The sequence below is a fragment of the Malurus melanocephalus genome, unplaced genomic scaffold, assembly GCF_030028575.1.
Source record: "Malurus melanocephalus ecotype Western Australia unplaced genomic scaffold, MMel_1.1 scaffold_11, whole genome shotgun sequence".
In the NCBI taxonomy this organism is placed as follows: domain Eukaryota; kingdom Metazoa; phylum Chordata; class Aves; order Passeriformes; family Maluridae; genus Malurus; species Malurus melanocephalus.
The window spans coordinates 3,233,835-3,246,891 of NW_026623243.1; the positions used below are offsets into that span (position 1 = coordinate 3,233,835).

The 13,057-nt window shown below is 40.6% G+C and overlaps 1 protein-coding gene across 5 annotated transcripts in view; it reads left to right on the plus strand.

The window, feature by feature from the left end:
- PLXNB2 (plexin B2) overlaps positions 1-13,057 on the plus strand; it is a 248,393-nt gene that overhangs the window by 199,756 nt on the left and 35,580 nt on the right. For all 5 annotated transcript variants that reach the window (XM_057378720.1, XM_057378730.1, XM_057378741.1 and 2 more), the window contains one exon: positions 1,520-1,628. In XM_057378720.1, the coding sequence (XP_057234703.1) occupies positions 1,520-1,628 (109 nt within the window). The remainder of the gene's footprint in view (positions 1-1,519; positions 1,629-13,057) is intronic.

Here is a 13,057-nt window from a genome sequence, read left to right on the forward strand (position 1 = left end):
ACTTCCTTTTATAAAATTAAATTAAAATTAAATCACTTGCCTTACTCCCCTAACCTTCTGCAGTAAAAAGCTCATGGTTTTAGGAGAAAGTTGCTCCCATGCACAGCAAGATTTAAGACACTTAAGGGTGCGTTCTGGCTCTGCAGTGATTTAATTGCTGGCCTTGGAGAAGTCTGTTCTCATTCTTTGTAGTTTTCCATTAGTAACGTGGGGGAAGGGAGGCAATGCCAGCGCTGGGGAGGGGAGGGAACTTCTCCAATTAAAATCCCTGCTACGGTGTTCCCCTCCACACCCCCGGCCCCGGCCCCCGACTGCTTTCCCTTGCTTGACATATGGTAAGAATTCCTCCAAAGGCACCGTTTCCTGTTTCTGCCTGACATGAAGATACAACTTCCAAGAATACAGTACAGAGATGATGAGGAACAGGCTCAGGCAGCCATACACATGCCAGGACATGCAAGAATTCAGAGAATTTTGTCCATTTGCCAGTACCCAGGAAAAGAGTCTGGAGTGATCTGCAGAGGGACTTGACAATCCTTTTATTATAAGTCTCAGTTTAAGTACAATATACCCAGTAATTTGGAGTGATTGAGGGGTTTTTCTACTTTAGGATTTTTTTTTTTTTTTTAAGCAGTCGTGCACTGCTTAAGGAAGAATAGCAATAATCCCAGAGGGAAAGAGTGACAGAAATGAGCAGTGATTCTCAGGGTGTGTCCTATATGAAACTGTCTGACTGAGCAGGCTGCAAGCACTATATGCTTCCTTATCTAACTGTATTATCAGCTCTCCATTAAGCATTTGTCCCAGTTTTCAAGTGTGTCAAATCCTTATTGCCTTTTCATGCTTTCATTCTGTGGTTTTACCTGTTTGTTTGAAATAAAAAATTAAACATCCTAGCTGTCACTCAGCAGCAGTGTTAGTTCTAAGGCAGCGTTTTCTTGGTCAGTGCTCCTTGACCTCTGATTTTGCATGTGTTGGCTTTGAATTTATTTTCAGAGAGCAGTTATTCTGATGGGATTTTGATCATAAGTGTGAAAAGTCAGTAGTTTGAAGCTGAAAGGTAGCGAGATGCACAACAAAACTACCAGCAGCTAAAACACAGTAAATTATAGGATTGCTAATGATCTGATGTTTACATCAAGGAGGTGGAGACTCATTTGTGTTGGTTTTTTTTTTTTTTTTACACCACAAAATCCACTGTAAACCTTGTGTTGAGCTGCAGAATTTGAACTGACTTAAGGGCTGAATGTGAGTGTTCTGTAGAAGGCAAAGCTCTTGAGGGACTGCTAAAGTAGCTGCTCTGTGCAGGGCTCAGGTTTCAGTTTTACCAGCCTTCAGGCAGACTAGCCAACTAATTCTTGGGTGGTTTTGCTGGGAATTTCAGGCAGCATTGKATTACATTGTATAGGATAAAGCAAAATTGTTGCTTCTGCTGGCAGTGTGTGTGGTAGGTCACATACATTGCATTGGTATGGCAGCTGTTACTTCYAACAGATAAGCTTGCATTCTTTCTTTTTAGGATTGTGTGTCAAGTTGGACCAATGAATGAACCACAACAAGGTCAAATTGAAGTTAACATCAAYGGAAAATTAGGGAGATCACCAAGTGATGTGTTGTTTACATACCAGGTAAATGCATTTTTTTCAGACCTGTTTTATACTTTGTTTTATTTTTACTTTAAAGTAAAACACAGGATTGGTTGTGTTTRTGTTACTGTTTCATCAATAGCATGATCATTCAAGAATGGTAGGAAACACTTAATTTCAGCATTTCTGTATACAAAAGGTGTACCGAAAATCAATTCTGATTAATAKATCCAGAGTTTCAAAATAGGCTAATGTTGTTTGACATTCAAGTTGAAAAGATGTGGTAGGAAAGCAACTGGAATAAACTTACTCACTTGTAATATAATCTCTTAGGTATCACTACTGAATTCTAAAAAAAGAGTCAGTAATGCAAAAAATTAGGTATTCTCTAGACACATGGTGCACTATTTTAATAATGATATTTAGTCTAGGCGATGTTCTTAATTAGAAGAATGGATGCAGAGCARCTGAAGAATAAGTAATGAAGGTACATTAATTTCTTTAATAATTAATTTCATTCAAAAGTATGGCATGCAGAGCCACAGACAGCATGATGTGTGTTCATATTACTTATGTGCTTTGTTTTCAGTGTGACTATGAAAGAGAATTTCATTTCTGTCTTAATTGCTTTGCTCTAAATGTGGCCCTAGCTTGTAGCTGATCTAGCCTGTGGTTTCAGCAGCAAGTAGCTTTGTCTGTATCTATGAGGTCTTCAAATKTTATAATGTCATGTGATAGTTGAGAGGTTTAAATAATATCAGTTCCCACACTGATACTTAAAATTACACCTATAAACTATAAAACTATAAAACATAACTTGTGTGTTAGGCTTTTATCTTCTTCCTTATTTAAACTTCTGTCTCATTAATTCTTGATCTCTTGTGGGAAGGAAAGGAAGGGAGTCAGCAGTAAGCAGTGGAAAAAAGTCAAGAATAACATTTAACTGAGAAGAGGATATTCTTGTTTTCACAAAACAGGCTAGAAGTGGGTTTCCTATAATTTCCAAGCAAATACCTCCTCTCTCTGGTGATACATCTGCAAAAAAACCGTACCCTTTTTGCTTGAATATGTCATCTGTCCCTTTGTAGAAATGTAGGTTATGCTCTTAATCAGAGAATAGCGACATAATCTCCCATGCATGTGTTTGTGGTCTGTAGGACAGAAACTATGACAGTAAACCCTACGTGAGATTTTGACATGAATCTGTTGGGATTATTTTGCACCAGTTCTCCAATCCTTCTCTGTATAAAGATTTGCTCATGATTTCTATGGGAAGCACATGAAGCTGTGTTGGAGTGGATTGAAATGTAACCTGAACCGTGGAGGCTTCAAAGCCTGTCTGTGGGCTTGTCTTGGTGTGATTGTCTGCTCAGCCCATTTGAGAGGGACATAAGGAGCTGCTGCTTTTGGCCACTTCAGGGACAGATTCTTAACTGCCTGTCAGTGAGGTGCTGGGAGAAGTATCTGTGCACAAGCATCAGCCAGGTGGATGTTTTCTTGCAAGTCCAAGACTCCCTGTCTGTCAGTCTCTGACTGCACTGAGGTTACTGAAAAAATCTGATGCCTCAGCCAACTGCTGATAAAGAACTTTTTTATTTACTGCAAAAGTCTTTCCCTGTGGACCCTTTCTACAATAAGAAAAGCAATGAGAAGGAATACCATTCACACCTTTAAAATTGTGATATTGGTTTCTAGTTTAATTTCTCGTTATTCTATAAGAAAATGAAGCCAACTTTGGACTGCAATAGGACTGAAGTCTGTAGAGGGGCGTCACATTGATGTGCACCTCTGCAAGAGTGACACAAATGCTTTGGCATGAGAACAGACAATCAGAGCAAATCAGAGCAGACAGTTGGAGCAGCTAATGTTGGCTTAAAAGCTGCAGTCTTGTTTCAGTGCTGTTTTCAGACAGTTCTTTGGTGACTTCTTCCAGCAGACATGCAAAATCTGTGCTTTGTTTGAAACCCCTTCTACTCAGTATATACAAAGGAAGGGAAATAATCTTCTTTCCAAGAGCCCTCCTAAAATAACGTTTCTCTTATGTATTTACCTGTTTCTTTGGCACACTGAATGCTTACTCTCCTGCTGATACTACCACTGCTTTTACTGTGAGCTCTGACCACTTGAAGCAGAATAGCTTCACCTTTAAAGGTGACTTCTAAATGCASTGTGTGGAATCACAAAGCAGAAGTGCACAAAGAGGCTCTGGAGATGCTCATCCTGGTGTGTCTGTGTACCCCAAAGGTATCACCATGCACCTCACTGGCTCAGCCTTGTACATTTGATTAGTATCTACCACCAAAAGCACCTAGTAACTTACCAAGTAGATTGGATATAAGGGCAAACTTTTTATGTGATGAGTGGTAAGTCACTAAAAGAAGTTGCCCAGAAAAGCTGTTTCTGCCCCATTATTGAAAGTGTTCAAGGCCAGGTTGGATGGGGCAACCTGATCAAGGGAAAGGTGTCCCTGACTATGGCAGGAGRTTGGACTAGGTGAGCACTGATGGTCCCTTCCCATCCCAAACTACTACAAGCAGTACTATGTTTGGCTCTTGTTGATACCCAGTCTGAACAGAGTGATTTATTTATAAAGGTGGATTGATGAGAATCAATAGTCAGAACAACTTGTGGTTCAGACAGATGCTTCTTCCCTGTCTGCCAGCACAGAGCATTTCAGAACTGACGAATGCATGAGATCTCCATGAAATGGGTCAAAAATCCAGTTAAGAGGGAAGCCATGGTTTCAATTTAAAATTATTTCTGAACAAAAAGCCCCTGGTCTGCAAGAATCTGTGCTGTGCAGTAAATACCTATATTTGCTGCATAACAGGAGAAGAAAGCTTTATGTCTCCCTACCCATCTCAATTTCTCTATCCAACCTKAGTGCAGTTCAAGTGCAGTCCCAGTGAAATTAAATTCTGATAACCCAGTCATCCTCTGCTGGCATTTCTATTGTTCCACTATAAGCAGRATCAGGCAATAACCATTCTCCTGTTTAGTGAAATAGAAATGAACTTTACTAAATTTTAATATCCAGCTATGCAGTACATCTGGAGCACTGACAGCTTGGCTGGTCTCTGAGCAGGTGCAGCCGTACCATGGCTAAAGGCCAGTCCTGCTTTTTCAGTTGTTGTTAACTTTATCTGATTTGCTTGTTACCATGGCAGTGAGAAGCAGTCTCAAAGGAAGGAGTTAAGCTTTTCCAAGGTATGTGGCCCAGATTTGCTGATCCCATGCAAGTGCCGATTCCTTTCTCAGAACACCTCTTCTTTAGACTCAAGGCACCAGGACGAGAGCTTGAGGCGGGTCCTGGCATCTCCAGCATTTGTTTGGCAGAAGAATTTTGTGAGTTTTAGGCTGTGCTGGTTAAAAAGACTGTGATTTCAGAAAGTTCAGATAAATCTGACAGTGAAATTAGAGGTAGATAAAAGATGGTGAAAATTAGAGGCATAACTTTACAGAAGTGTAAAAAATTTCTGAAGTGCTGAAAGTAATTTAGGAATTGGCTTGAGAAGAAATGATTTCTTGTAAACCAGGATGTCTGTTTACCTAAACAAAATGAGCTGAAGAGCCGAAATGAGGAAGAAGGGAGGATAAATTAGAATCTGACCTGAAAGCAAACATGAATGTGACTGTTCACCATACTGGAAGYTTGAATGTGAAATGAACAGCACATTTACATTTAACAAGGTGCACTCCTCCACCTTAAYCTACTCCCAAACTTGGCAGTTTCCTTTTCCCTGCATCCATCCTCTGCTTTGCTTCTTGATGTTTGAAGCAATTGCTCTGGGAGCTCTCACCACGTCAGTGCCTCAAGGATTTTGTGGAGTGTTTCAGTTCTTTCCTTAAATTTTCCCTCTGAGTCTTTGCCTCAATACATTCATTTTACACTGTAGCTGGGGGCTTTGGGTGGGGTTTTTGTGGGGAAAATTACATGCTTGTTGCCATTGTGATTGATGCTGGTAAACCACACATCTGCAGAACTCTGGAATTGCTTCCAGATGATCTTATTTTATTCTTTAGTCCTGCAGTACATCTTGTTTGTGTATCAGTCTGCATAGGGGACAGAAGAACTCCTGCATGGCCAAGAATTTTAGTGAAGGTGGCCCTTGTGTGGATATTATTAGTCTTAACTCTGTCATCTGAGCCATGCATTTAAAGACATGTCYCACTATCCAGTGCTTGTGATTCTGCTCGAGAGCTGCCAGTAAACACTGGGTGTGTGATAGTGCAGACCTTCCAGTCATGCACGCCTCCATTTCTCCATCAACCTGTCAGCAAATCTCTGTGTTCTTTTCAGAAAATCATGTGGTGTCTGCCTCATGATAAAAAGACACWGCTTTCAGCCTCAAAAATAAGTTGTTTAACATACCAGCCCTTTGCATAAGTGTCCCGTCCACAAGAGCCAACACATGATRTGCACTGCCAGGCAAAAGCTCTGCCTGGGCACCTGGAGTGCCTGGAAGTGTTTGGTCAGCTCACACGGTGTAAGGTTTGGACAAAGCAGCCCCAGAAAGRCAGGACTCATGTCATCTCTGTGCTGTTGCAAAAATAACCCAGGAACTGACTTGTGTTATGGRTGCTGTGACTAGACGAGCTGGTGGGTCAGGTCAGCCACCGCGGTGARCACCAGGCTGCCAGGAATGTGCAGTGGAAATTCTCTGGTTGAATATCCTGTGAGTGGGTGGCTTGTCTGAAGAAACAAGAAACAGGCTCCCTTCAGTCTGAGAAATGAGGAAAGTGGAGGGGGAAAGAATAGCTCCTAATGGCTTGAGTTTCCCATTCAGATGTTTAATTTAGCTCCTGTGGTTACCTTTATAATCCATGAAATGACATTTTGACCTCTGAGAAGCTGGCTGGTGTCTACAGCACTTCATGGGCTATGCCTTTAATTTTTGTCTGTATGCAAGAGTTGGCAGAATGATTTGGCTTTCTGTGTGAGGCAGATAATTTTGGTAAAAAATTACTTCTGCTGCAAGAGCCAGAGCTTACTGCAGCTGGAACTAGGATGAAAAGAGAGAAGAGTTACTGGTGAAGGAAAGATGCAAATGCAGAGCAACAACATGGCCYGTACATCTGTGAAAATCTTATCCACATCTGTGTGCACTGTCAGGTTTTTGAAACAGCATCCCTGTTCTCTGCTTGTGTGGTAACACTAGAGCCCATTCCTACTTGTGAAGAAGTGCACTTGCATCAAAGGCAAGCCCCCAGCTGGTGGTCAGCATCCACAGGAGGCAGCAGGAGGGAGCTTAGGTGGTTTTGCCGTTTGTGCCCATCATGTCCGTTTGAACACATCCATCTGTTGCTGGCTTCCCCCCGTGCTGCAGCTGGCATCTCTCACAGCATCAYGGGGACGTGCTCTGACACCACCCTCTTCCCTTCCCAGTTGTCTCTCTGCTTGTGATCTGGCACAGTTGAGTTTTTTCCAGCATCCTGCTCTGAAGCTGGACTTTGTGCCAAGGTTTCYATGGGTCTCTGTTAGGCTCCTCTCCTCTGTTGCCATCCAACTGTTCTTGAATTTCTGGCCCYTCTTGTGACCCACCAGTAGCCTCTTTGGTGGTTCATTGTTTCTCTCTGATTTTCTGCATTAATGAAGGATAAAGGGCAACCAATTTTATCTCAGTGGTGTAGTTCRTGGGCTAGAAATTGCCTACCACAGATGGATACTATAGTAGATAGTATCCTTATTTACAGTCATGTCCAGGAATTCTTCTGRGAAAAAGAAACTTTGTATAGATGAGGTTGTGCTTGATGACAGACAAATGGAAAATTATAGAAATGGAAAAGGAAGACATGCAGAATTTTGGTGATGTTCCGTGGGTGTGCAATCCTCTTGTTCTTGGATACTGCACAAGGGGCCAGAAATGAGTTGGCTGGACATGACAGAGCAAACCAGGAGAGCTGCAGAACAAACAAAATGAGTGAAAAAGAATATGAATCTGTCTGGAAAATCTGATCCCAGATGCAAGATGAGTGAGCAAAAAAGAGGCTGGGGGAATGGTTTTCTTTTACTCCTCCTTATCTTTAATTGCAAAGGAAATTGTGAAGAATAAAGAAAGAAAGAAAAAGAACAGGAATAATCTTGCTACTAACCAGGTAAAAGCTGGGCTTTGATTTGACCCAAGCAGACTATAGAGCTCTAAAATGCTRGGAGCTCTCTGAAAGAATTTTCAGACAACAAAAGGTCTTTTTTTACTAAAATAGAAGTAAAAAACCCTGAAGAAATAAGATATCACCTTCCTAACTCTGCAAAAAGACTAATTGCTACTCATAAAATATTAAAGATTAAAAAGTTCATTGTAGATTAATAAATAGGATGAAAAATGTAAGAGCTAAATGTGAATGCTCAGAGCATCTACAGTAGCTGTGTAAGAGCAGCAGTCATGTACACTGCTAATAAGCAAGTTCATGTCTAAATGTGATTATAAGTGGAACAGACATGGAGATAATTTACCCTCTAGCACACAGAAAGCATGAAACGACAATAAAAAATATATCTGCATTTCTGTGAACAGATTTTTAAGTAGGGGGCAAAAGATACGAMCAGAGCAAGCAGAGATTTCTGGCTGTGATGAAGAAAACAGGAGACTGGAAAATGGCCTGAATGTGAAGTCATACACATACTTGGGCCAGTTGGAGCTTTTTTTTCCATATTTTTTTGTGGTTTTTTCCAGTACTTCTGTGCTGATGGAGCAAAGATAAGACAGTGGCACACAGGAATTCAAATGCCACATAAGGTGTTATGTTRGTATTACAAAGAGAGTTAATGAATTCTACTAAACATACAAGCACTATTTGAACATGAGGTACAAAAAGCAATGTGCTAGTGTTGTCTCACTGCTTGGAACAGATAGACACTGCTTTSAGGTAAACCATACCAAGAGGATGGGTGCTAACCACAGGTGTAAAAGCACAAAAGGTAACCTATTTGTAGCATATTATCCCTCAAAAAAGCTGCCTTGTGGTTATCAAAGCATTGGGAAAAACACTTCTCAGTTCAGGAATGCTTACCAGCAGTCTGACATGACATGGAAAAGCTGGGTTGCAGGTGGACTTTGAGATCTTTAACTGAACTTTATTGCATCTAGGTAGGATTTAATGAAGGTTTATGTGTAAAGTAGGTAAAGGGCTCAAATTTCCCGTGACAAACAGTCTTCAATCTGATCGGGTGTACAAGCAAGAAATCCTAYCCAGATCAAATTATTTTTTCAGGATAAATCATGCAGTAGGGAGCAAGTTACACCTGGCACCAAGCTGGRCTAAATGATGATTGAAGATCACTCCCAACTGAACTATTGTTCATTTAATTTTATTCTGAATAGCATAGCTGTGGATTTGCATAGGTTTTATCAAAACTGCAAATCCACTTTCTACAAACACAGGGCGTGATCGTGCGAGCAAAAGGCAGTGGGGGAGTCCTGGTGGCACAAAGTCCCTCTGCTGGGAGATGGCTCACCAGACTCGGCAAAAAAACAGGCCACTGAACAGCTGACAGACATTGGAAGAGGCTTTTTCAAACAAAACAGTCAAAAAACCCACATAACAAGGTAGCCTTTTATTGTAGAAAGTATTTTTGCTCAAAATATTAAATTACCTGGAAGATATGAAAAATATTTTCCTGGTGACAAAAGAAGTATAGACCTGAAAGGACATTCCTCCATTTCAAGCAAAATAAGAAAAAACTGAAATATGTTTAAATTATTTTCTACACTTTAATGAATTATAAAACAAGGGTTAAATCAGCATTTGCAGGTTTGTTTAAATTTTACTATGTCCATGAGAAATGAAGTATTGCCAAGTCGTCACAAGGGCTAATGCTTTCCAGAAGAATTATCACAGGACTGCTGCAAATTCCATACAGGACACATTATCAAATGTTCTGTTTAACATCAGAAGTGCACTGAACACTGCAGTGTGATGTTACAGTGATGTTGTAGAAAGTGTGAGTTCCCCCAGGTGTCTTCTGACAGAGCCAACAAAGATCTCAAGGTGCAGAGGGCTGAAAAAGAAAGCAGGGTATTTATCATGACAGCAGGTGTACTTCTGATTCAGAGATTGAAATGACAAAAGGGCAGAAAGACGGAGAGAAGAAATCCCTGAGGGGATTTGGAAAAAAATAGCATCACTGATACCGCAGCACTTGAGGTTGGGGGCTTATCAGTCCYATTTGTAACAGCTCAACATTTGGTATTGCTCAGGGTTGAGTTCAAATTAAAGGGCTCTGCCTCTTGGTAAAAGCAGCAATTTATTATCCCTCAAACGAGGTTTGCRCTGACAGATTCACCGTCTGCCCCTCTTTTTCTTCTGCAAGGAGAAGTAATCTCATGTAGGACTTTGGTAAGCAACATGGAACTGTAGGTCAGGTGCAGCTTTGCCTGAGTGAATAAGATAAGACTGTGTAAGGTAAGACCAGAGCTGGCACTTCARGGTCTGGATGTGTCTGTCTGACTGGCGAGTCACAGGCAGGGGCCACCTTCTCCTTAGGAAACACAGTTCTTATCTTGTTGAAGTTGTGTCACCACTGATGGCACTTTTTCAAATTACTTTGACATTCAATGAAATATCATACTGCTCCTGATCCAACCACCTAATGGCATTTTTGAAAAATTGTTTCTGGTTGAGCATTTGTATGACCCAACTTTTTTTTTATTGGTACTCTTAAGAAGAGCACCAGGTTGGCCAATGGAGCTTTTTTCTTTGAGCCATCCATGAATATTTTAGAGGAGCAGTAAAACTTACTCATAGCACATTGGTTTTGCAATAAAATTATTATTAAAATTATTAAAATTCTTGATAATTTATTTTAGCTGCTTATTTTTGCTGGCACRTCCTTAAGAGGAAGGGAAAGAGGGAAAACCTGAAACAGAAAATAGCAAATTAAAATTAATCAAGTAATATGCCTGCCAAGTTTACAGTAACAAAGTGTTAGCAGTCATGCTGAAGAATTCCTCTGCACACAAAGCATCGTTCAGCTTCTCCTTATTAGATCATCTTTATGAGGCCTCTACATTATTKGTTCTCTGGAGAGCTCCCAGTATTTGCAGAATTACTTTAAATGCGTTAAATATGAATATTTTGAATTAAGTGCCTTAAAAATAGTCCTCTGAGGAATAGCTGCAAGATTAGCAATTAAAGACAAAATAAGGGTTAACTGTAACCATTGCACCYCCTCTTTGGCTGCTCCCTGTGTTAGCTCACAGAGTGGTTCTTGGCTCAGTTTTCCATTCAGCCTGAAGTGCAGCTGAGATGTGTCCACACAGTGGATGCCTGAGGGGTGGGTGGTGAGTTCTCCTGTCTGGTGTAGCTGGGCTTTAAATTCCAAGAGCTGGAGTCTTTCTAAGAAAGAAAARGTTTCTGTGGAAAGCAGAACAGATACTTGTTTCGCTTCCCCCGTACAGCTGTGTCTCTCAGAGCCAACTTTGSTAGCTGGTTACCTCTACATCCCTATTCCTAGGGAGACAAATGTAGGCCCCCTCAAACAGGTCCCCCAAAGACAACAATGCTGAGTGGTTCTGCTTCAAGTTTGTGGCTCACTCTGTGCTGATTGTTGGCAACAGACAGCTGAGCCCTGCCAAAGGGACCATCAGGTAACCTGGCAGACCTCTAACAGGGCAATTATTTCACATTTTTACTAAGAGAAAAGAATATGACTGTCTAGCTGGAGTTCCTAGTGAGCTTCCTTTCATTTGTTATGCTGAGGTTACAGAGGATAGTGTGTGTGATGCTTCAGAAACCTTTTCTTCTTTCTTTATTTCCTAAGCCTGTGTTTAAAGGCTTGCTTTATGTGGTTTCTTGTTCCTTGCCTTCCTAAGCCTGCCCTTGGAGCCTAGCTTTCCAGTGGAGGTAGCATTTAGGGAAAATGCTACCAATTTAAATAGATTTTTTTCTGAGGTTCAGGGAGAAAGAATTTGTCTGTGCTGGATCTTCAGTGGTTCTTGAGGAATACTTTAATCTAAAAGCTATCCTAAGCATGCTATGCAGCTTAGTATTATCCATKGCAGTGGATAATACAGAAGTCCAGCATGGTTAACAATTTATAGCAATTAAGATTTAATTTGAACAAAATAGAAGGTATGGTTTTCTGTCCATGTGGTAAGGTTATGCCTAAAGTATTTGACCCATTTTTATGAGCTACTTATTGACTGTGTATTTTATATATAGTTTTGATTGTAATATTTTTAGTAATAGAATACTTATTGAAAATCACAAATTTAAAAAAAATCACAAATTATTCTAATTTAAACTTCAAATGTGATTTTTAAAACTGACCTCCTAAAATTTTTTATTTACCCTGGTGTGACTTGTTTCAATCTATCTTAAATCAGCAAGCAATTAAATCCAAGTATGAGGATACACAGACAGGGTTATATGGTCCTAAATGAGCTTTTAAAAAGCTTTAAAATTACTTTGAGTGACTTCCCTATATAAAATCTTGTAACCTGAGTGATGCATTAAATTAAAGCTAAATCAAAGGTTAGTGCAGGRGAGCAGTCATATGCTCACTCTTGAGGAGTGAAGGGTTTACAAACAGATTTCTCTCAGGGAAGAAAAGCAATTGACACCCAATTAGTTAAAGCATATTCCTAAAGCTCAATGACTCGAGAGCAAATTACAGTTGTCATTGTGGATTTGTGAAGTGTGCTGAACCATGATGCATTCCTTCAGAGGGAAGTTGCTTAGACATGAATSTATAAAACAAGCAGAGCACGTAAGTGTTCTCCATGCTTCTATAATATCTGAGCTTCAATAAAACAAATTTGTAAAGTAACCATGAAGTCAGCTGGATGCATTTTTATGGATTCCTGCTGCTTGTTAAAAACCTGTTGTTGACTCACCAAGCTTTGAAATGAAAAGCAGCATAACAGTCCCTTACTCCCTGCCATTGGTGGGCCCRTGGTTTTGTAGCTGTGGGCTGTCACAGAGATGGTCTGTGCCTGAGCACAGTAACTGAGAGAAACGGGTTTGCTGCATGCCCAGGAAATGGTGGGCATGTTGCTCTCTGTGTCTGAGAAGGACTTGTCCTCCTTCAAGTGGAAGATCAGTGCTGTGTGACCATGATCAGGGAAACCCTTATCAGCAAGGGAAGTTTGCAAACTTCTTTGCTTTTTCTTTATTTGCATGTGCTTCCTATGGAATAGCCCCAAGCSTGGGCTTTATTATCAGTCAACCATTCTAGCAAAATTATGCAAGAGGAGGAGAACAGCTGTCATTTGCAAATATACATGAGTCTGGGAAATAAGCTTATTATTTTTTCCATTCATTTAAGAAAAGCCTGTATTTTAATATGGGTGAAGAAGCACAGYTATACATCAGAAAAGGCATCACCTGTTCACAGCTTCCCTTAAGATCTATTATGCTTCAGCAAATGCAGGATCAGGATCCTTTGCAGAACTGCCCCAGCCTAATGGCAGCCCCAGCCACAGGCTGACCTGGCATCCTGTCTGTGTGTGCAGCATCTGTGGCAGTGCCAC